The following is a 24,979-nucleotide window of genomic DNA, read 5'->3' as shown; positions in this document are numbered from 1 at the left end:
GATTATTTACCAAGAAATGACAATCACAATAAGAGAAATTTTCATTAGTCACAAAACAGATTCTAGAAGACAATGTAGTAAACACTTTATTGTACTGATGAAAAATAAATGTCAACCTAGAATTGTTAACTTCATGAAAAAAATTCTATTAAAATAAATACAAATTTGCACATACAACACTTGAAAAATTTACCACTTATAGGGCTTCCCCGAAAGCTCAGTTGGTAAAGAATTCCCCTGCAATGCAGGAGTCCCTGATTCAATTCCTGGGTTGGAAGATCCCCTGGAGAAGGGAAAGGCTACCCACTCCAGTATTCTGGCCTGGAGAATTCCATGGACTGCATAGTCCATGGGGTCACAAAGAGTCAGACACAACTGAGCAACTTTCACTTTCATAGACCATTCACTAAAAGAACTAAATGATTTATTTCAACTAGACAAAAAGCAAAATCAAAGAAAAGAAACAGTGGTGAGTACATAAAATGACTTTTAAGTGTTTAAGTAGATGTCAACTGCAAAAATCATAATAGTCTCCAAATTATAATTAAAAGAAAATTTAAAATAAAATGTTAAATAATAGCTAAATAGTAGAGATGGATGGTCAGTCTTCAGTGAATCCATGCTAAGATCCTTGTCATCTTTGGGGGATGGGGGATGGTCAAAAAGATTACAGAAATTTCATCTCTAATCTCTAAACCAGCAGAGAAAAAAGATGGAATATAGAATTCTATCTCAATCCATTTGAGTGTAGGAAAGAGACACAAAAACACAGAAAAATAAAAATGAACAGTGATATACAAGTCGACGTATATCAGGAACCAGAACAAATGTAAACAAAAAAATTTAACTATTAAACGGTTAGGATTTAAAAAAAGATCAGAGAAGATTAGAAGAAGCTAAGTGTTGTTAAAAGAGGCATAAAACAAAGCTGCAAAAATGGGCTTAACATAAAAGAAGTAAAAAGCACCAAAAAGCATAAAACATTAAAATTCACATTACATTATCAGCACCCAGAAAAAGAGATTTTAATATTAAAAGCACTAGTAGAGATAAAGAGAAACACTGTATAACAATAAATGGAAAAGATTCATTAAGTCATATAGTCATGAATACCCTCAAAATATTTAAAGTAAAGCAATAGACTAGTGAGAAGTCAAATACACAGAGTCATGTGGGAGCGTTTACCACACTTAAATACAAACCTGATGGAACAAATATAGCCTAATTTAGAAGATGCAAGAATTAAACAACAAAGTTCTATTTAATAAATACTATGTAAATGAGAAGAAACCAGACCCCAACAAATAGTTCAAATACAATTTTTAAGTGTCAGAGAACATTCACAAAGATTGACCATAAATTAGGATGCAAAGGAACCTTCAATATTCTAAAGAATTGATGAGGTCAGTCTGTTAAAACTTACCCAGTCATACCTTAACAGTGATAAATACTATTATATGAAATTATAGGTCAATAAAGCTGTCTAGGAAAGTAAAAATTGGCAAGATCTATTTACAAAAGCTAGAACTTTGTTGAAGAACATAAAAGATGACCTGAATAAGTGAAGAGCTCATGCTCCTTGTAAAAACCTCAACTCTACCCAAACTAATCTCCAAATTCAATATATTTTCAAAGTTCCAATGCAGTTGTGGAGGTGTGGGGAGGAAATCTTGACTGATTCTAAAATTTATGCATAATGAGTGAGCCAGATTAATCAGACTTCTGAAATCCCCTTTTCTGTTGCTCCTCACTATATTTTTTACCTTTTTCTTTGAAAAAAAAAAAAAAAATATATATATATATATATCAAGTAGGAATAGAAAATTTTACTTTAAAATAGTATCATTAAACCAACTTGGTACCACATTAAAACTAAATAGACCAGCATCTCAGAGTAGAATCAGACACAGATCCATGAACACAAGAAAAGATGCAAAAGGGCATTCAAATCATGAAGGAAATAGTGTTGGCATCCACTGGCACATGAAAAGATGTTCAACATCACTGATCTTCAGAGAAATGCAAATCAAAACCATCTCGCACCTGTCAAAATGGCTCTCATCAGAAAGAACACAAATAGCAAGGTGAGCAAAAGCATGGAGAAAAGGGAAACTTCACTCACTATTATAGGAATGTAAATTGGTGCAGCCACTGTGGAAAAAACAGTGTTGGGGTTTTTCAGAAAACTAAGCATAGAATTACCATATGACACAGCAGTCCCACTCCTGAATGTATAACCAAAAAACACAAAAACACTAATTTGAAAAGATACATGTACCCTAATATTCATAGCAGCATTTTTATAATCGCCAAGAAATGGAAGCAATGTAAGTGTCCTTCAAGAGACGAATGGGAAAAGAAGATGTGGTAGATAGATAGATAGATATAGATAGATACATATGGAATATTACTCAGCCATAAAAAAGAATGAAAATTTTTCCATTTGTGTCAACATGGATGGATTTGAAGGGAATTATGCTAAGTGAAATAAGTCAGATAGAGAAAGGCAAATACTGTATGATATAACTTCTATCTGGAACCTTAAAAATACAACAAACTAGCAAATGTAACAAAAATGAAGCAGACTCACAGATAAAGAGAATAAACTAATGCTTACCAGTGAGGAGCAAATTAGGGGCAGAGAATTAAGAGGTATGAACTACTAGGTATACAATAAGCTATAAGAATATATTGTACATCATGGGGAATATAGCAAATATTTTACAATAACCATAAATGGAGTATAACCTTCAAAATTATATACCTATAACATATAATATTGTACTTTAGCATATTTCAAATTTTAAAAAAGTTGGTGTTACTTCCTGTAATTACTATTTCACATCACACACAAAGAGGTGAGTCTTTTGTGAATAATAGATTTAAACATTTAAAAGTATTAAGTGCGTCAAATATTCTAGAAGCATATATAAGTATTTTTAAAATTTCAAGTTGGAAAACATCTTTGTATATTGTAAACAAAACCTAGATGCCATAAAGGAAAATCCTGATAGATCTTACTATATAAAATTTCAAATTTCTCTAGGACAAAATATGTTATAAACAAACCTAAGAGAATAACATCAAATGAAATAAAATACTAACAGTATACATAGGCAAAGTTTAATGTATATATAAATATTCCTATGTTTGTTCAGTATGGTTTAAAAAAGATAGCAATACTGGTAAGGCATACACATTATCCATTTTTAGAAGAAGGAAAATAAATAACCAATAACAAATGAAAAATGCTCAACCACAATAAAAATGAGAGCAATGCAAATTAAAGCAGAATAAAAGAAAACTTTTTACAGTTAAGTTGGCAAAATGTTAAATGTTTATAATCTCTTTTGCATGACATACTGATTTTAAAGTAAGGGAAATGCAACAGTATAAATAGATTTATGATATAATGTGTTAGTGTATGATATAAATATCTCAAAACATGCACAGAAAAATCTGGAAAAATACATATCAATCAAAATTTATATGGATCATATATTTTAAAATTTTGAAAACAACAAGGTTTGAAAAACTATAAATTGCTATTTTAAAAAATATAAATTAATGATATAAAGGTGAAACTCAGGATTTTTGTTTGTTTGTTTCTGTTTTGTCTTATGAAAAGTATTAGTTCTCTATTGTTACTATTATAAATTACCATACACTTCTTGGCTTAAAGCAGCACAAATGTTTTATCTTGCAGTTTGGAAGATCAGGAATCTGACACAAGTCTCACTGAGCTAAAATCAAGGCGTCTAGAGACTTTGTTTCTTTCTGGAAGCTGTAGAGGATATTTGATTTCTTTACCTTTGCAAGCTTCTGAAGGCTGCCCACATTTCTTAGCTCATTGCTCCCTGCCTTATTCTCCAAAGCCATTCACACTGTATCTCCTTTGATCATTATTCTATAGTCACATATCCCTCTCTCCATAGCAGGAAAAGTTTTCTGATTTTAAGGACCCATGTGACTTGATTGGGGCCACCCAGATAATCTAGAAAAATCTCCCCATCTCAAAATCTTTAATTTAATCACACGACCAGTGTCTCTTCTGCCAGGTAAAGTAACAGATTACAGGCTCTAAGGACTAGAACAAGGACATCTCTGTTTCTGTTGGTATAAATGTCTTAAGAATCTTCTATATCTCCCATATATGTCATGAGAATCTCATCCATTAGACGAGCGTCTCCTCCACAAATCTTTCTTGTAGACTCACATATCCGTTTTTCACTTCTGCTGCGATGGCTGAGGCTATCTATGGGTCACAAACTTAATCTCTTTGAAGAACAATTTGTGTGACTGAATACTTTGATGTTTCACTACTTCTGGGACATTCGCAAAAAGTTAAATAGTGACACTCCTGGTTGTCACTGCAGAGCATGTTTTCCTGACAGTGACTCTCCTAACTTTAGCATTTTTGCAATCTGAATAGGCTAAAAAACATTTAAATCATCAAGTCCTGATTCCTTTTGTTTAGCAGCTCTTCCCTTGACTTACCTCTTTTCTTTCGCAGTTTACTCTAAGCAGCAACATGAAACCAGCTGCACCTTTATCATAGTAATTAGGAATCTTCTTAGCTATATAAGCCAAAAAATTCTGCTTCCCACATAACTGCAGGATTTAATTTTGCTGAGCTTTCTGCCACTAAATAGTAAGGATTCGCTTTCCTTTTATTTTCAAAAACACGTTCCTTATTTCCTTCATGACACCTTTAGCCTCCATATTGCTGCTGCTGCTGCTGCTGCTAAGTCGCTTCAGTCGTGTCCAACTCTGTGTGACCCCATACACGGCAGCCCACCAGGCTCCCCCGTCCCTGGGATTCTCCAGGCAAGAACACTGGAGTGGGTTGCCATTTCCTTCTCCAACGCATGAAAGTGAAAAGTGAAAGTGAAGTCGCTCAGTCGTGCCCGACTCTTAGCGACCCAATAGCCTTTTCATAATGATTTACATATTCTCGAAAATGACATAGATTTTTCCTACCATGCTCTTCACTTCCAAGCCCTCACAAGCAGTCTTCAGCACCACATTTCTACTAACTGTTCAAAGTAATCTAGACATTTTTTATTGTTCTACTTAAAATTCTTATTACCCAAATTCCCTCTGCCCGTTGCCCAAATTCAAAGCCACTTCCACATTTTTAGGAATGAATTTTGGCTGCATCCCACTTCCAATAACCAAAATCCATATTACTCTTTTATTGGTACCATAGCAAATGACCACAAATTTAGTGGCTTAAAACAGTTCATTATCTTATAGTTATGTTGGTTAGAAGTCTGACAAGGGTCACTCTGGGCTAAAATCAAGGTTTCAGTAGGGCTTCATTCCTGTCTGGAGGCTGTAGAGGGAAATCTCTTTCCTTTCCTTTCTCACTTTCTGTTAACAGAAGCCATCAACATTCCTTATTCTTTCCTTCCATCTGCAAAGCTAGCAATATTGCATCCCTCTGTGACTATCTTCCATAATCACTTCTTCCTCTCTTCACAGTCAGGAACAGTTCTTCATATTTTAAGGCCCACTTGATGATACTGAGTGCACCCAGAAAATGCAGGATAATCTCCAGTGTCAAGGTCCTGATCTTAATCATATGTATAAAATCCCTTTTGCCATGTAAGATAACATATTACAGGTTCCAGAGATTAGGATATAGACACCTTTATGGGGTTTTCATATTATTAACACATTATTATAAATAATAATAATAATGAAACTGGCATTAAAAACTCCTTTTTAGTATCAAAAGCAAATAAAATTGCATGCAGTCTTACTTCTTCTCTTCTTGGGTTTTCTCACAGTAGAGTTGTTCCCAAGATCTACCATATCTAGAAAAAAACACAAGGTGTGGAAACAAAAATAAATAAATAAAAGTTACAAATCTTAAGATGATTCATACTGCAGAAGGCTTGAATTTATAAAGACGTTTGGGTTATTATCTCTCTTTCTCGTAAAGGAATCAAACCTACTGAATCGAGACATGGGAGCCCCGGACCCTGGGTCTTCCATTATTTCTTAATGGGACTTTGAAAAACATTCTTCAATATCTATAAATTTCAGTTTACTCAGGGATACTTGTCTAGTCCTTAAGAATTTTGTTAGGATGAAATAAGACCTTATATGCAAAAGTGAATAGTATCACTATATAAACAAGGGACATGCTGGAGAACATTTATCAAACCTATGTGCTGGGTTAAGAATAGTTGATCTGAAGTCTTTCCTTCTGACAATTAAGTGGCAGGAGTAGCTCTCTTTTGAGACCTTTTTAAGATTGTGACAAAATGATAGTATTACCTACTAATGGACATACACTTGACTTTCTTGGGTGACAGGGATAGAAATCACTGTAAATCACAAAGCTTTGTTAGTAATACACTGATGTAATAAACAATAAACTGCCACTTTAAAGAGTGTATTTCTCTTTGCACCACCATGGACTGTAGCCTGCCAGGCAAGAATATTAGAGTGGGTTGGCATTCCCGTCTCTGGGGAATCTTCCCAACATAGGGATCAAATCCATGTTGCCTGCATTGCTGGCAGATGCTTTACCATCTGAGCCACCAGGGAAGCCCAATTAATATATCAACCATGTATAATCAACACGGGCCATCCCTTAAACACAATTTTATAATGATCTCTTGCTTCCCTGCTAGTCCCAAAAGGATCAGGTCAAGCAAATGCAGAGATCAGGATACTGGGATAGACTGGAAGCCACCCATATGCCTTATTCCTTCCTTCCATCTGCCACCACCCTACCTGGGTCTGTGTTGCCAGTGGAGTCACCCCCATCTCACCACCCTCAGGTAGCCTTACCTATCGTGTCATCAGCTTGCATACTTTCAGTTCTTCCTTCTGGATCTCTGGGCACATCTTTCGAGAAGCACATCACACAGGAGCACTGATTTCCAAACGTTGGTCGCTTTGTACCTGGGTCAAAATCAAGGCTTATGAAGATTTTTTATTTCCCCAATGATCCTCTTTTCTGAACCCCCTTTTGTTGATCCCCCTTTTCTACTTCTTCCTCTGAAATCTTCCTTTGATTTTCCATACATCTAACTCTTTCTTTAAGTCTCCCTGTTTCCCTTTATCGCTTTATCTTTACCAGAACTTTGTTTCTGTTTGTTTTTTTTTTAATTCATAATTACTTTGGCTATCATAGGATAGTGGGCTAGAACCTAGCTCTTCTGCATCTTCTTCTATATTCATCTGGAGAGCTTCTAGTCTGCCAGATACTGAAGGGGAACAAGAACATTACAGATCCTCAGACAGTGATTAGCATACGGTTCCTGGTGCTTTCCTGCTGCACACTGATATTCTGAGCTAAGATAAACTGCTTTCCGGAAAAAAGTACATCTGCTCCAATAATCACACCTGAGGTCCAATAGAACCATGTTTTTTCCCATCTTTTGTACCTCATTCTGCTTTCTCTTTAGCTAACAAAGGTTTGTCTGGTTAAGACTGTGGTTTTTCCTGTAGTCATGTATGGATGTGAGAGTTGGACTATAAAGAAAGCTGAGCGCCAAAGAACCGATGCTTTTGAACTGTGGTGTTGGAGAAGACTCTTGAGAGTCCCTTGGACTGCAAGGAGATCCAACCAGTCAATCCTAAAGGAATTCAGTCCTAGGTTGAGAGGGTAACAGGCAGGAAGGCCAGGGGTCTCCAAACGGAGGAAATAGCCTGCAAGTGTCAGACATTTTTATCTCTCTTAATCAGCTGCTGCTGCTAAGTCGCTTCAGTCGTGTCCGACTCTGTGCGACCCCATGGATGGCAGCCCACCAGGCTCCCCTGTCCCTGGGATTCTCCAGGCAAGAACACTGGAGTGGGTTGCCATTTCCTTCTCCAATGCATAAAAGTGAAAAGTAAAAGTCAAGTAGCTCAGTCGTGTCCGACTCTTAGCAACCCCATGGACTGCAGCCTACCAGGCTCCTCCGTCCATGGGATTTTCCAGGCAAGAGTACTGGAGTGGGGTGCCATTGCCTTCTCCGTCTTAATCGGCAGAAGGAAACAAACTAGCGATATTTTTTTCTTCTCTATATAAATTTAAAAGGAGGTTTCTCTTAAAATACTGTGTTGCCATAAGAACACCTGGTTTCACCTGAAGTTAACTATTCTCAAACCTAGAGATAACCAATGCCTTTTTCTTATGGAAATGTTTGTCTTAAGCTATGCTAATGTACTATGCATTTACCCCAAACTCTGTCCTCAAGTCCGTTGGCCTCTTGGCTCAGAACAACATACTTGACAAACCAGTATGTTATACTCAGATATTGTTCCCCTAATCTATGTAAATTAAACTATTTGTATGGTAGTCTGCCCTTCTTCAAGATTCAAGTTAATCATTTTATGGTCCAGGATAAACCATTTGGTGCCAAGATTATCCCAAAATGCATCTTATGGGTGAGCAGCCTGGTGCCATTCTGAATTATAAGACATTCCTTTCTTTCATTAACAGACTGCTAGTGACTATATAACATCCAGCTGAAGACTAGCAGGGGGGTACTCTTCCTGCCCCCTTCTGATGCCTATGTCAGAAGCTTTCTCTATCTCCTTTATACTTTAATAAAACTTTATTACACAAAAGCTCTGAGTGATCAAGCCTCGTCTCTGGCCCCGGATTGAATTCTTCTCCTCCAGGGGCCAAGAATCCCAGTGTCTTTGTGTGATTCAACAACAACCTTTCAGGGTATTCATTGGAAGGACTGATGCTAAAGCTGAAACTCCAATACTTTGGCCACCTGATGCAAAGGGCTGACTCATTTGAAAAGACCCTGATGCTGGGAAAGATTGAGGGCAGGAGGAGAAGGGGACGACAGAGGATGAGATGGTTGGACGGCTCGAGTTTGAGTAAACTCCAGAAGTTGGTGATGGACAGGGAGGCCTGGTATAAGTCCACGGGGTCGCAAAGAGTCAGACACGACTGAGCGACAGAACTGAACTGAATTGCTTTCTCTACTTTTCTTTTTCTACTTTAAGCTTTAAGAATAAGATATAAAGATCTTATTCTTCTGGGAAAAACTGTCTTGAAAATTGCAAACCATAATTACCAGAGCCAGTTTTAAATTTATCCCAACTGGCCAATGACTGTTTACATCACTAACCACATTTAAATCCAGCCAATTAAGGGTGGCCTTACACTTATGAAAATCAGCCAATCAGCAACAGACACACTTCAGCAAGCCTGTGAGTGTGGCTAGATGCTAACCTAGTTATAAACACTCCTGTTTCTGAAAATCTGCTGTTCCTGAACTACATGCTTCCTAAAACTGTAAATAAAAACACAACATTGCAAATCTAATATACTGCAATAAAAATTAATTAAAAATAAATAAATAAAATTTAAATAAAAATAATGAATAAAATAAATAAATAAAATTATTTTTTGAAAGACACTGAGTCCCATAAGCACAGTGCCTCCTCTTGCCTTGTGCCTTGCCAGCTTTAGCTTCAGATATTGCATGATGGCCTCTGCCTTCAAAAACAGAGCTCCCAGCAAGATCATCATGAAGACTTGTTTAGGGGTGTCTTTTGAGACCCTTGAACCAACAGGTACAAACCTACAGCTTTTTGTGCATGACTCAGATTGTCTTCCTGATCCACTTCCAAGTGAAGCTGTCCCAAGAACAACTTGAGCTCTGACTTGTTTCTTTGAGGTTTTACTGAATTTATTTTAGTATTTAAAGATATGTATGAAATTAGATACGAAATCATTGGATCTTTTGGTTTGGCAGCACAGTATTTAACAAATATTCTGTCAATGTGCTTATTCTTCCACTACTTCATTTACTCTCTTTTCTTTTGTCTATTTTTTTAAAAAGTCTTATCTCATGTGTGTTTGTGTATTCCTGAGTTTCCCATGCTTTTTAATTATTAGAAGATAGTGATCCAAAGCAAATACATAGAGACACAGACTTGATAAATCCCCAACCCATGCCAGCCCCAAAGACTAATTAATGGGTGGGGCTCCATTAGACCATAGCCAGTTTGTGCAAATATATTTGGTCACATTTGTCTTCAGTCTCTCATCAAAACCTTCATGAAGATATTTGACATTGTATTAATTTGTGAAAGAAAACCACTTTGTTTAGTACATAACTATTATCATGTATTTGATCATATGTCTTCTTTCTCGTCTCTGTTTGGTTGATGAGTTCAATGCCTCATTTACGAGCAGGACACTATTCATACTTATGACTGGGTGTAGTGGCCTCTTTGTTTGTCATGGGTTTGTCTCTGCCAAAGTCACAAGCTCCCACTGGCAGAATTTCCACTTCCTCTTTGTACTCTCAGTATGAGTCTAAACTCTTGTACTTAAACAGAAAATTTTTACAAAAGATATCTTTGGGTTTCAGTGGGGAATTTTTGGTACGTCAAAAGTAAATGACAAATTTAATAATATTTCCCTCAAAGAAACTCCTAAAAATGTAATAGGTAGGGCTTTATCCTGCAAATGAAACTATATTAAATGTATTAAGGAGTACTAATTTGCACTGGAGAAGGGAATGGCAAACCACTTCAGTATTCTTGCCTTGAGAACCCCATGAACAGTATGAAAAGGCAAAAAGATAGGACACTGAAAGATGAACTCCCCAGGTCATTAGGTGCCCAATATGATACTGGAGATCAGTGGAGAAATAACTTAAGAAACAATGAAGGGATGGAGCCAAAGCAAAAACGACACCTGGTTGTGGATGTAACTGGTGATAGAAGCAAGGCTTGATGCTGTAAAGAGCAATATTGCATAGGAACCTGGAATGCTAGGTCCATGATTCAAGGCAAATTGGAAGGGGTCAAACAGGAGATGGCAAGAGTGAACATAGACATTCTTGGAATTAGTGAACTGAAATGGACTGGAATGGGTGAATTTAACTCAGATGATCATTATATCTACTACTGTGGGCAGGAATCCCTTAGAAGAAATGGAGTAGCCATCATGGTCAACAAAAGAGTTCGAAATGCAGTACTTGGATGCAATCTCAAAAACAACAGAATGATCTCTGTCCGTTTCCAAGGCAAACCATTCAATATCACAGTAATCCAACTCTATGCCCCGACCAGTAATGCTGAAGAAGCTGAAGTTGAATGGTTCTATGAAGACCTACAAGACCTTTTAGAACTAACACTCAAAAAAGATGTCCTTTTCATTATAGGAGACTGGAATGCAAAAGTAGGAAGTCAGGAAACACCTGGAGTAACAAGCAAGTTTGGCCTTGGAGTATAGAATGAAGCAGGGCAAAGGCTACTAGAGTTTTGCCAAGAGACCGCACTGGTCATAGCAAACACCCTGTTCCAACAACACTGGGGAAGACTCTACACATAGACATCACCAGATGGCCAACACACTCAGTTGTGTCCAGCTCTTTGCAACCCCATGGACTGCAGCACGCTAGGCCTCCCTGTCCATCACCAACTCCCAGAGCTTGCTCAAATTCATGTCCATCGAGTTGGTGATGCCATCCAACCATCTCATTCTCTGTCATCCCCTTCTCCTCCCGCCTTCAGTCTTTCCCAGCTTCAGAGTCTTTTCCATGGGGCAGTTCTTTGTATCAGGTTGCCAAAGTATTGGAGTTGCAGCTTCAGCATCAGTCCTTCCAATTAATATTCAGGAATGATTTCCTTTAGGATGGACTGGTTGGCTCTTCTTGCAGTCCAAGGGACCCTCAAGAGTCTTCTCCAACACCACAGTTCAAAAGCATCAATTCTTTGGCGCTCAGCTTTCTTTATAGTCCAACTCTTACATCCATACATGACCACTGGAAAATCCATAGCTAGACAGACCTTCATTGGCAAAGTAATATCTCTGCTTTTTAATATGCTGTCTAGGCTGGTCATAGCTTTTCTTCCAAGAAGCAAGCATCTTTTAATTTCATGTCAGCAGTCACCACCTGCAGTGATTTTGGAGCCCCCAAAATAAAGTTTCTCACTGTTTCCATTGTTTCCCCATCTATTTGCCATGAAGTGATGGGACTAGATGCCATGAGCTTAGTTTTCTGAATGCTGAGTTTTAAGCCAACTTTTTCACTCTCCTCTTTCACTTTCATCAAGAGGCTCTTTAGTTGTTCACTTTCTGCCATAAGGGTGGTGTCATTTACCTAGCTAAGGTTATTGATATTTCTCCCAGAAATCTTGATTCCAGCTTGTGCTTCCTCCAGCCCAGCATTTCTCATGATGTACTCTGCATATAAGTTAAATAAGCAGGGTGACAATACACAGCCTTGATGTACTCCTTTTCCTATTTGGAATCAGTCTGTTGTTCCATGTCCACTTCTAACTATTGCTTCTTGACCTGCATACAGATTTCTCAAGAGGCAGGTCAGGTGGTCTGGTATTCCCACCTCTTTAAGAATTTTCCACAGTTTGTTGTGATCCACACAGTCAAAGGCTTTGGCATAGTGAATAAAGCAGAAGTAGATGTTTTTTTGGAACTCTCTTGCTTTTTCAATGCTCCAATGGATGTTGGCAATTTGTTCTGTGGTTCCTCTGCCTTTTCTAAATCCAGCTTGAACATCTGAAAGTTCACTTCCATACTAAATCCTGACTTAATATTATTTGATGATAAATATTATCTCTAAAATAAAAATAAAAATTGAGACAAAAGATAATAATGAAAAATAGATCCCAGGCTGGTTATGCAATGACTGCTTCAGATTTCCTTGTAGAGTTCATTCCCTTACAGAAAGCAAAATTATCTCAAGCAACTGAATGTAGAGCCTTCTCTGTGGTTGTTGTTGTTAAGTTGATAAGTCGTGTCCAACTCTTTGTGACCCCATGGACTGTAGTCCACCAGGGTCCTCTGTCCATAGGATTTTCCAGGCAAGAATACTGGAGTGCATTTCCAGTTCCTCCTCTAGGGGATCTGCCCAAACCAGGGATTGAACCCATGTCTCCTGCATTCCGCATTGCAGGTGGATTCTTCATCGCTGATCCATTGGGGAAGCCTGGGGCTTTTTCTAGGATACGTCAGATTGCTAAAACTGAAAGCTATTATGTTTTTGGAGTAGATCATAACATCTGAATACAATGGAAACAGATTTTAAATATCTTCAGGAACCCATAGAAAAATGGATATTAAGTGAATTCCCAAAGATTCCCAGAACATAGAGACAATTCCATAAGGTAGAACTGCTTCCACTCAAGATCATCAAAGTAAGGTTTTCCTGGATGTCTAGCTTGTCACGCTGATTGTCACATTCTTCTTCACATTTTTTATCCTTTATCCTTGCTATTTCAGCTTTTCAATTTACTTATTTAATGTTTGAAGCCTCTGACTTCCTCATAATGTTATCTTTACTGCTAATAATAACATTCCAAGACTGACACCACCCTAACTTTTAACTTAATTCTTCTACAGTATTTCTAGTAGAGCCAATTTGAAGAATTTTTGAATACACTGTCATCCCAAACCAACTTCTTAAAAAACATTATGACTTCAGTTGCAATTATGCTTCTAAAATCAATTTTCATCCAGATAAACAGCCTTAAGAAACATCAGTCTGGCAGCTATTGATTGCCATTTAGGGCAAGGATGCTACAAACCATTTATATCAAGACCATGACTTAGTCATGAGAATCAACTTAAACCCAATTGTACTTTGTCTTTGAGAGTTATCCATGGAGTAGGAAACCACTAAAACCCCCAAAGAACCTCAAACATTTGAAGTCATGAGTTATTCCCATAATAAGATCAAAAGTTCAAACATTTAGACAAAGAAACCATTGATGGTGATATAAAACATGTCACACCAACTTAAGCAATAAATTAAGTCTCTATAGACAACAGATAAATGAAAGGTTATGTTCCTGTGCTGAAAGAGGTGAATGTAAATATTCTTGGGGGATACTAAATAGATAGAGATAATGTACTAACAGTTTCACTAAAAACTAATCACATTTTTGTGCAGCTTCTGTGTTCTTTCTCCTGTGTGAGACTAACTACTACAAATGGATACATGGATACTTACAATCAAACAGCATGACCTCCTAATTGTGGAGTTGCTCAAGGTTTCTTGTCCCTTGCGTTTTCCCAAAGAGTCAAGGTAAATGTGAAGATGGTATTTGAGAATTAACTGAAACTTTCATTGTGGAGTATTCCTAGAGTACAGTACCTCAGGAAACACCATCCTCCTGACACCCTTCAGCCCAGACCATCCTTATCTCCCTCACCTGGTCCATGCTTTGGTGGTGGGTGTTTCCGCAGGTGGCTCAGTGGTAAAGAATCTGCCTGGCAGTGCAGGGGATGAAAGAGACATGGGTTCAATCCCTAGGTGGGGAAGATCCCCTGGAGAAGGAAATGGCAACCCACTCCAGTATGCTTGCCTATAGAATCCCAAGGACAAAGGAGCCTGGCAGGCTACAGTCCATGGGGTCACAAAGGGTTGGACACAATGGAGCACAGCACGCACAAAGTCCTGGCATTTTCCCAAAGAATCAAGGTAAACGTGAAGACTGTATTTCAGAATTAACTGAAACTTCCATTGTGGGGTATTCCCAGAGTAGCATCCATTAGGAAACACCATCCTCCTGACGCCTTGCAGCTCAAACCATCCTTATCTCCCTCACCTGGTCCACTTTTTGATGGTGAGCTCAAGGATTCCTGAGTCTCTTCTTCATCACATATTTCTAAACAGGTGCCACTGCCTTCTGATAAATAGAATGAAATCTCTTAGAAACCCAGTGTATGACCAATGGAAACCATAGTAGGAAAGCCCTACCAGAAACAACCAGGAAGACTAAGGTGGCTAAAGAATCTCCAAGGTGGGAATGTCCCAACCCATAGACCCTCCTGCCTTTGAGCTCAGCTGACCTAGAGGTTAACAAGGCTCCTGACACTTTCACCAGAGGCTGAACATAATCTCACAACAAACCCCTCTCACTCCCTTCTAATACAACTAATTTCCTCTGTCTTTTTGATCCTTTCCACGTGGCACCTCATATTTCTTCTGTGTGTGCATGTGAAGGGGAGTAGAATAGATCTTCCTCCCTGTAGACAGAAAAAGATTCAATTAGTTAAATAGGAGTTGAAGTCATGAATACCTTCTCCATCCAGTGGTTGACTGGGCAGCTCCTCTTGTTCTTCTTTGTCAGTCATTTGGGAAGCTTCAGGATCACAGGACTCTGAAAAGAAATGAGGAATGGTATAGAGGAATTTATTTCCATGCAGGAATAGAGATACAGATGTACAGAATGGATATGTGGACACAGGGATAGGGAAGGGGGAGGTTGGACTAATTGGGAGATTAGGATTGACCCGAATACATTACCATGTGTAAAAGAGATAGTGGGAAGGTGCTGTATAGCACAGAGAGCTCAGCTCTGTGATGACCTAGGCTGGTGGGATGGCGGGAGGCAGACATGGAAGGGATGTCAGAGAGGGGATATATGTATACATATAGCTAATTCAATTTACTGTACAACAGAGACAACCCAACATTGTAAAGCAATTATACTCCACTTAAAAAAAAAAAGAAAGAAGGAAATGAGCTGAGTTAAGATGTTCAGAGCACGGGTGAGCTGTCCTTTGGGAAAAAGGACATCTGCTCCAAGGACCACACCTGAGATGTAATGAAGCCTGTTCTGCCTCCGTTTCCACTTCATTCACCTCATTCTCCTGCCCCCTGCTTCTCAGTCCCCTATCTATAGACCTGCCTCTAAACATTTCTGCTTCTGCACTAGGAGAATAATTGTGTATAATTATGAAGATGTATCTTTGATTTTGTGTGCCCTCCTCCCTGCCAACATCTCCTATTTTTATGTTTTTTCCGCAGTGATGATGTTGAACTCTCATTTTTTTGCTTATCCTCTCCAGCTCTATTCCTCTAGATCTTTCAAATCCTATTGTTGTTTCGTCACTATAGCCCACAGTCTCCTCTGTTCATGTGGTTTTCCAGGCAAGAGTACTGGAATGGGCTGCCATTTCCTTCTCCAAGAGATCTTTCCAACTCAGAGATCAAACCTACTTCTCCTGAATTGGCAAGTGAATTCTTTACCACTGAGCCACAGGGGAAGCCCCCAAACCCTGTAGCATGATTCATTTCTTGCCTTACTCTCTCTCTCTTAATCTCTTCCACTCCCTACTGACAGTCTCCATTTGAGAAGTGGAAGGCTCTCTGGTTTGGGCTCTGTTCTATTGTGATTGAGACGTTGCAGGTCTCCCTTTGGACTCCCCAGTGATGACACTGGCTTCCTACAAGCCTCACACAGCCACCACCTGTACTGAGATACTCAGGACACTGGTCTTCACCCTTCCTCCTACTTTGATCTCAAGGGAAAAACAAATATTCTTTTTTCTGTGCTTCTGTATTCTAATTGCTAAGGAGGGATAATAACGGTTTCCCTGGCTAAGAACTAAAATTCTGTGAGGAAATCTCACTTGCCAAAGTACTCTGAAAAAGAATAAACCACTAAAAGTGAAAGTCACTCAGTCATGTCTGACTCTTTGTGACCCCATGGACTATACAGTCTGTGGAATTCTCCCAGCCAGAATACTGGAATGGGTAGCCATTCCCTTCTCCAGGGGATCCCAATCCAGGGATCAAACCCAGGTTCCACATTGCAGGCATATTCTTTACCAGCTGAACCACAAGGGAAGCCCAAGAATACTAGAGTGAGTAGCCTACCCTTTCTCCAGCAGATCTTCCCAACTCAGGAATTGAACCAGAGTCTCCTACATTGCAGGTGGGTTCTTTACCACCTGAGTTATCAGAGAAGCCCAATAAAGCACTATGTAATCCAATAATCTGATGAAGAATATGTGGCAAAAACTGTTTGTGGGCTTAGGGTCATTGGTCTCTCTTTCTGACAAGTAGATCTCAAGGACCAAGTTTCTTTGGAACTCTATCCAAAGTTATAACAATATAATATTACTATTAAACACTAGATAAATACCTACCTTTTATTCTTTATAGGAAATAAGAGGTGCACAGGAGTTAAAATCACAATATCGAGTCTTTAGTGTAAACAAGCATAAAGATTGTGGAGGAAAAACAGACTCTTTCTTTAGGACTGATCTACTATAACAGAGGACGAGATGGTTGGATGGCATCACTGACTCAATGGACATGAGTTTGAGCAAGCTCCGGGAGATGGTGAAGGACAGGGAAGCCCAGCTTGCTGCAGTCCATGGGCTCACACAGAGCTGGAGACAGCTGAGTGACTAAACAACAACTACAACTTGAGGAGGGAACCAGGGTCATGCTGTTCAGCTCTGAATTCAGACATCTGATACCTTGTGGCTCAGGGCTGACAATACCCCTTCCTTACCTGGCTCACATCTTGGTGGGGAGCTTGGAGCTTCCTGGGGATCTTCTTTCTCACAGATCACACAACAGGCATTGTTATCCTCTACAAAAAGGAATGAAATCCCTCAGAGGTCTCAGTTTACAACCAGGGGAAATCATGGCAAAACGAAACAAAACAAAACAAAACAAAAAACACCTCATGGTGAAGACACAGGAGGCCCAGTTCTCTCCTGGGTGGGGCTTTCCCTGTCCCAGACCAACTTGATCTGCCCTTGGAGTTCCCCTGGCCTGCAGGGTAACTCCCTCCCATCATTACCACCGGAGGCTGAGAACCAGCCACCATCTCCCGCACTCCCTGTACATCTAATTCTCTTTCTCCTTCTTTCTCTTCCCATTGACTCTGCATATTTTTCTGTCTCTGCCCTTGTTTCCTCTGCCACTGTCTCTAGATGCTTCTCTTTGTTTTGGTGTGTGCTGTCTCCTCTGCTCCTGTCATTTTTTTTTTTTTTCTTCCTCTTTCAGCCTTGACACTGCTCTTTATTGCCTTTCCCCATCCCATTCCTCCCTCCATTTTTCACATGGACCACAGGGCCCAAAAGCTTCCCCTCATCAGCTTTAGTCTAAGAATCCTACATCACCTTTCTAAATTGCAAGCCTACTCATCAGTCACAAAACTTATTTTTGTGTTCCTAGGACTTCCAGAAGGAAGGTGAAAATGATTTCCTTGCCTCAGTGGCCATAACCTGCTGACAACTGGATTTTTATATGCACTTAAAGTCACCCAAGTTCAATCCCTGGTCGAGAAGATCCCCTGAAGAAGGAAATTTTCCAGTATTCTTGCCTGGAAAATTCCATAGACAGAGGAGCCTGGTGGGCTAGAGTCCATGGGGTTGCAAAGAGTTGGACGTGACTGAGCACACACACACACACACACACACACACACACACACAGAGTCACCCAGGCACTCCTACCTCGGGACCTCAGCCCACCTTTGGCACATCCTGGCCCCCTACCTTCTTCACCCGGGGGTGCTGTCCTCACCCAGCTCCACTCACCTGTATCCTTAGTCTCTCTCACAGTTTGGGGAAAAACAAAAGAGAAAATCAACACAATTTTTTGTGTACATAAGTGAATATGAAGAAGAGAATGGCATGATGAGAGAAGAGGAGATTTTTTTCCCCATTTATTGAGGCAGTTGGGAATTTCAGTCATAATTACCTCCCCCCTCTGCTGGTAGTAGGCTGAGCACCTCCTCAGCTTCTCCTTCAGGAGGCATTTGGGGAGCTTTGGGATCCCAGGTCACTGGAGAGTAACAAGGACATGATGGATGTGGACGGCAATCAGAAACAGACCTCAGTGGGCTCGTGCCAACACCATGGGACACTGATATGTCTGCTCCAAGCTCTGCTCCTGGGAGCCACGGGCTGGCTGTTTTTTGCCATCTACTTGCACCCCTTCTCCTTTTCTGTCCCTCTCAGTGTCTTATCCACAGTTCCACCTCCACGCAGCTCTAGCTGTGCATCCATTTGATTGTCTGGGTTTCTCTCCTCATGTCTTGTTTTCATGTCTTGGGGTTTCCTGTTTCCTTGTTTTTCCGTGATAGTGTGTCTCTTTTCCTTTATTATCCATTCTAGTTTTCTTACGCTAGATCACTTACAGTCCAAGTGCTTGGTCCATTTCCATGGTCCCTGTTTCTCAGTGATTTCCATTCCCTCCCCACCAGCATTACTTTCTCCTTAACTAAAACCTTCTCCTGGACTCTGGTTCACTCCTTCAAGAACCTGCAGAACTCCTTGGGCTTCCTCTTCCTCTTCTGACCACACGACCCCACCTGACTGCCAGCCGGCTTCGCACACCGCTGTCCTCGGGGACACACCCAGGATGCTGGTGCCCACCCTTCCTTTTCTACCTTGCCCTTGCAAAAATAACTGCCGTGCCTTTCTGTGCTTTCTTTCTGCGGCCATAAAATAGAGGTTATGACAGTTTGCACACCTGTCTTTTGGTTTTGTGAAGGTAAGAGGAGGGCTTGCACAACCCAGTAATCTGATGCAGAATGTAAGGAAATTTGCATACATGGCTTCCCAATCTCATTCTCTTTCTCATTCTCACCCTTTCATGCATCTCTGCTTCTTCTGTTTCTACCTCAGTCAGTGTGTTGCTGTTGGAATGTCTCGCTATTTCCTTTGTCCCGATTTGTTTCTTTTCCCATGTCTGTTCCCACCTACCTTTTCTCCTCCTTCCTTCCCTGATGCTGATCCTTACATCCTCACCCCATCTCTCAAACTGCTGTTTTCTAAAACGAAGGATCCGAAAAGGTATCTCTGAGATGGTATATAACTTCCATGTGAGGGATTCCGTGGTGGTCCAGTGGTTAAGAATCCACCTTCTAATGCAGAGGATGTGGGTTTGATTCCTGGCCGAGGAACTAAGATCCTACATGCCAAGGGGCCACTAAGCTCAGGAGCTGCAACTACAGAGCCCAGGTGCTCTGGAGTCCACAGGCCACAACTAGAAAGAAACCCAAACATTGCAATGAAGATCCCACATGCCACAAGTAAGATCCAATGCACTCAAAAATATATAAATAGCTAAATAAATATAATTGGCATGTGGTTTCATCAATTAGCGAGCAGATTAGACAGTGGAATGGACCAAGAAAACTGTTTCCAGCACAGGGCTAAGTGTGTGCAAAAGGCTCAGATGAGAAAAATTCATCAAAACTAAAATTACTGCAAAGTTTTACATGTACTTTAAAAGTCACTGCAGGAGAGGCACAGATGAGGCTGGAGCCATGGAAAGGAAAATAAGGGAAGGATTTACTCCTTATGACAAGAAGAAGTACTGATTTAAGGTGTAGGCACGTGAGATAAGCCAACTTGCCTTTTCAAAGGGTCATCTAGGTGAGTTGGAGAGGATGGATGCGTTGGGAGGATGATTAGGGGAAGGTATGAGACTAGACAGAGACTGTTGCTCTGGCTCTGGTTCCAGAGAGAAGAGAGATCTGATGAGCGCTTTTGTGTTGAGAGCGTCAAGCAATGGACGAGCAGAAGACATGTTCAAGGTGTAGTTGATTAAACTGGATGATTGATGGGTTGTGTGAATTGAAGGAGGGGGAAGAGACATTGACGATCCCTAGGTGTCTGCCTAAAGAACGGAACAATAGAGTTCCTTACTGAAACAAAGAACTCCAGGAAAGGAGGCAGATGCGGCATCAAGAAAGATGGTCCACGCAACTAAGGAAGTGTCTGCTACTGAAGTTTCCCAAAACCACCCAAATGGGGCAGTCTCACAGATTCCTGTACAAATATATCCAGACACTTAGATGAATGAGCTTAAAAGACAAGTCTGGGCCAGAGATAGGAATGTGGGGGCCATTAAGTTATAGATGGAAGTAGACAAGAATGGCTGAGGACAGGCCCCTTGCCTCAGAGGCTATTATAGGTGCCACTTTGATCACCGGGGTAATCTGAAATCAGTCCTGAATACTCACTGGAAGGACTGAAGCTGAAACTCCAATACTTTGGCCACCTGATGTGAAGAACTGACTCATGGGAAATGACCCTGATGCTGGGAAAGATTGAAGGCAGGAGGAGAAGGGGATGACAGAGGATGAGATGGTTGGATGGCATCACCGACTTGACGGTCATGAGTTTGAGCAAGCTCTAGGAGTTGGTGATGGACAGGGAGACCTGGCATGCTGCAGTCCATGGGGTCGCAAAGAGCTGGACACGACTGAATGACTGAACTGAACTGAAGTGAAAACTCATTGCTAACACGTTCATTGCTAACTGGTTTTAGAAGTTGCCTCCAGGCAGCAACCCTTCTTTCAGTTCCTACAACATCCTCAACCGTCTTCTCCATCCTTTGTACGTGGTGTTTCCTCTCTACAGATGTTTCACTCATTCTCCTTTATCTTTTCCTCTGTGTATAACTGTCATGCTTTCCTCCACTCTTTCTCCTTCTTAGCACTTTCCCTTTTAGGGTCTTTCTCTTCATATCAGTTTCTCTACCTGTTAAACTCTGTACCTTGTTTGATTATTGAGTTTAACTCCTTTCTTCCGGGGAACTCATTTCCTTGCTTCTATCTCTTCTCTCTAATTGTTAACTTTCTGTTTGCAATGTTTCCACCTAAAATTTAAATCTAAAAGTTAAAATTCCAGCCTTTCTGTTTACTTTGTCCATCTCACATATTCCTTCTCCATATTGTCAAAGTTCTCATCTTCTGCCACTGACAAATGAGCAGGAATCTTTCCTTCCCCTTGGCATGCTAATTTCAAATGTCTTTCACATGAATTTTCTGTATTACGATTATTCTCACTATGTCCATGTTCTTGGGACAATCTTAGCGAAAGCAGGTTGAAAATTATCTCCCTTCTCTGATAGCATATTGCAGCCTGGTTCTATTTAGATTTTGTATCCATTTATTTCTTAATTTTTATTGGAGTATAGCTGATTTAAAACATTGTGTTAGTTTATGATACCCAGGAAAGTGAATCAGTTATACATATACATATATCCACTCTTTCTTAAGATTCTTTTTTCCATATAGGTCATTATAAAGTATTGAGTAGAGTTCCCTGTGCCGTACAATAGATTCTTGTTAGTCAATTTTATATCTGGTAGGCGGCTCTAGTGGTAAAGAATCTGTCTGCCATTCAGGAGATATAAGAGACGAGGGTTAGATCCTTGGGTTGGGAACCTGCTCCTGTAGTCTTGCCTGGAGAATTCCATGGACAGAGGGGCCTAGCGGGCTACGGTCCCAGGGGCCACAAAGAGTCGGACACAAATGAATGACTGAGCACACACACATATGTCGATCCCAATCTCCCAATTCCCTGTGTGAGGCTGAGCCTCACAGAGCCTCACAGAGCCACTACCTGCAGTGGGATACTCGGGACACAGATGAGTCTTTGTCCTTCCTTCTACTTTGATCTCAGGGAATAACAAGCATCATTTTTCTATGTTTCCATATCCTAATCTTTAAGGAGAAATAATAACTGTTTCCCTGGCTAAGTCCTAAAATTTTGTAAGGAAATCGTATTTGCCAAAGTACTTAGAAAAGAATAAAGTGCTATATAATCCAATAGATTGATTAAAAAAAATATGTGGCAATAACTGTCTTGTGAGATTTTGGGTCATTGGTTTTTCTTTCTGACAAGTGGATCTCAAGGACCATATTCCTTTGAAAGCCTATCCAATGTTATGAAAATATATTATTAATAGTATTATTGTTAAACACTAGATAAATATCTATCTTTATTCTTCATAGGAATAAAGGGTACTCAAGAGTTAAAACCACAATATCAAATCTTTAGTGTAAATAAACATAAAGATTGTGGAGGACAAAAGACTTTCTTTAGGACTGGCCTACTACAACATGAGGACTTCCCTGGTGGCTCAGATGGTAAAGAATCTGCCTCCAATGCAGAAGACCTGGTTCTATCCCCAGGTCAGGAACATCCCCTGGAGAAGGGAATGGCAACCTACTCCAGTATTCTTGCCTGTGGAATTCCATGGATAGAGGAACTTGGTGGGCTACAGTCTATGGGTTTGCAAAGAGTTGGACATGATGGAGCGACTAACATTTCACTCTAAGTGGGAACTCATCTGTTACAACCAGGGTCATGCTGTTCAGCTCTGAATTCAGACATCTGACACCCTGAAGTTCAGGGCTGACAATACCCCTTCCTTACCTGGTTCACATCTTGATGGGGAGCTCAGGACTTCCTGGGGCTCTTCTTCCTCACAGATCACACAACAGGTATTGTTATCCTCTGCAGAAAGGAATGAAATCCCTCAGAGGTCTCAGTATACAACCAGGGGAAATCACGGCAAAAAACAAACAAACAAACTCATGGTGAAGACACAGAAAGCTCAGTTCTCTCCTGGGTGGGGCTGTTCCTGTCCCAGACCATCTTGATCTGCCCTTGGAGATCCCCCAATCTGCAGGGTAACTCCCTCCCATCATTACCACCAGAGGCTGAGAACCAGCCACCTTCTCCCGCACTCCCTGCACATCTAATTCTCTTTCTCCTTCTTCCTCTTTCCATTGACTCTGCATATTTTTCTTTCTCTGCCCTTGTTTCCTCTGCCAGTGTCTCTAGATTCTTCTCTTTGTTTTGGTGTGTGATGTTTCCTCTGCTTCTGTCTTCTTTTTTTTTTTTCTCTTTCAGCTTTGACACTGCTCTTTATCACCTTTCCCCACTCCATTCTTCCCTCCATCTTCTCATGGACCACAGGGCTAGAGAGCCTCCCCTTATCAGCTCTATCCTAAGAATACTACACCACCTTTCTACATCACAAGTCTATCCCGCATTCACAAAACTTATTTTCGTGTTCCTAGGACTTCCGGAAGGAAGCTGGTGATCTCCTTGCCTCAATGGCCAAATTGGATTTTTTAAATTAATTAATTTATTTTGATTGGAGGATAATTACTTTACAATATCATGGTGGTTTTTGCCATATGTCAATGTGGATTGTATATGCAGCTGAAGTCACCCCAGCACTTCTACTTCCGGATCCCAGTCCACCTTTGACACATCCTGTCTCCCTACCTCCTTCACCCAGGGGCGCTCTCCCCACCCAGCTTAGTTCACCTTTATCCTTAGTCTCTCTCAGTTTGGGGGAAAAAAAGAGAAACTGACACAGTTCCATGTGTACATATGTGACTATGAAGAAGAGAATGGCAAGATGAGAAACATGGAGGATTTTTTTTTCCCATTTATTGAAGCAGTTAGGAATTTAAATCATAATTACCTTCTCCCTCTGCTGGTAGTAGGCTGAGCACCTCCTTGGGTTCTCCTTCAGGAGGCACTTGGGGAGCTTTGGAATCACTGGTCACTGTGGAGAAACAAGAGCATGATGGACATGGAGGGTGATCAGAGACAGACCTCAGTGCACTCATGCGAACACGATGGGACAGTGACATGTCTGCTCCAAGCACTGGTCTGAGAGCCACCCTGTCTCCTGTTTCTTTGCCATCTGCTTGCGCCTCTTCCCCTTCGGTCTCCCTGTCAGGGTCCTACCCACAGTTCTGCAGCCACGCAGCTGTTTCCTAGCTGTGCATCCATTTGATTGTTTGGGCTTCTCTCCTCATCTCTTGTTTTCAGGTCTTGAGTTTTTTTTTTGTTTGTTTGCTTGTTTTTCAGTGATAGTATATCTCCTTTCCCCTGTTATCCTTTCTACTTCTCTTAAAGCTCAAATGATTGGGTCCATTTCTATACTCCCCATCTCTCTGTGGTTTCCTTTCCATCCCCACCAATATAAATTTTTTCTTAACTAAAATTTTCTCCTGGACCTGAGTTCACTTCTTTAAGAACCTGCAGAACTCCTTGGGCTTCCTCTTCCTCTTCTGACCATGTGACCCCACCCTGACTGCCAGCTGGCTTCACACACCACTGTCCTCAGGGGCACACCCAGGATGCTGGTGGCCACTCTTCCTTTTCTACCTTGTCCTTGCAAAAATAACTGCCATGTCTTTCTGTGCTTTATTTCCCCAGCCATAAAGTAGAGGTTAAGACAATTTGCATGCCTGTGTCTTACTGTTTCATGAAGGCAAGAGGAGGGCTTGCACAATCCAATAATCTAATGGAGACTCTAAGGGACTTTGCACATTTTGTCTCCCAACCTTGTTTCTCTTTGTCATTCCCAGTCTTTCCGCACATCTCTGCTTCTTCTATTTCTGCCTCAGCATCTTGCTGTTGGAACCTCTTGGTACTTCTCTTTGTCCTGATTTGTTTCTTTTCTCATGTCT

The 24,979-nt window shown here is 40.5% G+C and overlaps 1 protein-coding gene across 14 annotated transcripts in view; it reads right to left on the bottom strand.

The window, feature by feature from the left end:
- The window catches only part of SP140 (SP140 nuclear body protein), an 81,321-nt gene that overhangs the window by 25,888 nt on the left and 30,454 nt on the right, over positions 1-24,979 (bottom strand). For 13 of the 14 annotated variants that reach the window (XM_006047076.3, XM_044937929.1, XM_044937930.1 and 10 more), the window contains 6 exons: positions 23,983-24,066; positions 22,920-23,000; positions 17,248-17,328; positions 15,022-15,102; positions 6,805-6,918; positions 5,766-5,819 (listed from right to left, as the gene is read on the bottom strand). In XM_006047076.3, coding sequence (XP_006047138.2) covers positions 5,766-5,819; positions 6,805-6,918; positions 15,022-15,102; positions 17,248-17,328; positions 22,920-23,000; positions 23,983-24,066 — 495 coding nt within the window. The remainder of the gene's footprint in view (positions 1-5,765; positions 5,820-6,804; positions 6,919-15,021; positions 15,103-17,247; positions 17,329-22,919; positions 23,001-23,982; positions 24,067-24,979) is intronic. The other variant, XM_044937932.1, reaches the window with a different exon arrangement.

The sequence above is a fragment of the Bubalus bubalis genome, chromosome 2 (genome assembly GCF_019923935.1).
Source record: "Bubalus bubalis isolate 160015118507 breed Murrah chromosome 2, NDDB_SH_1, whole genome shotgun sequence".
In the NCBI taxonomy this organism is placed as follows: domain Eukaryota; kingdom Metazoa; phylum Chordata; class Mammalia; order Artiodactyla; family Bovidae; genus Bubalus; species Bubalus bubalis.
This window is presented reverse-complemented; position numbering and strand designations above follow the sequence as displayed.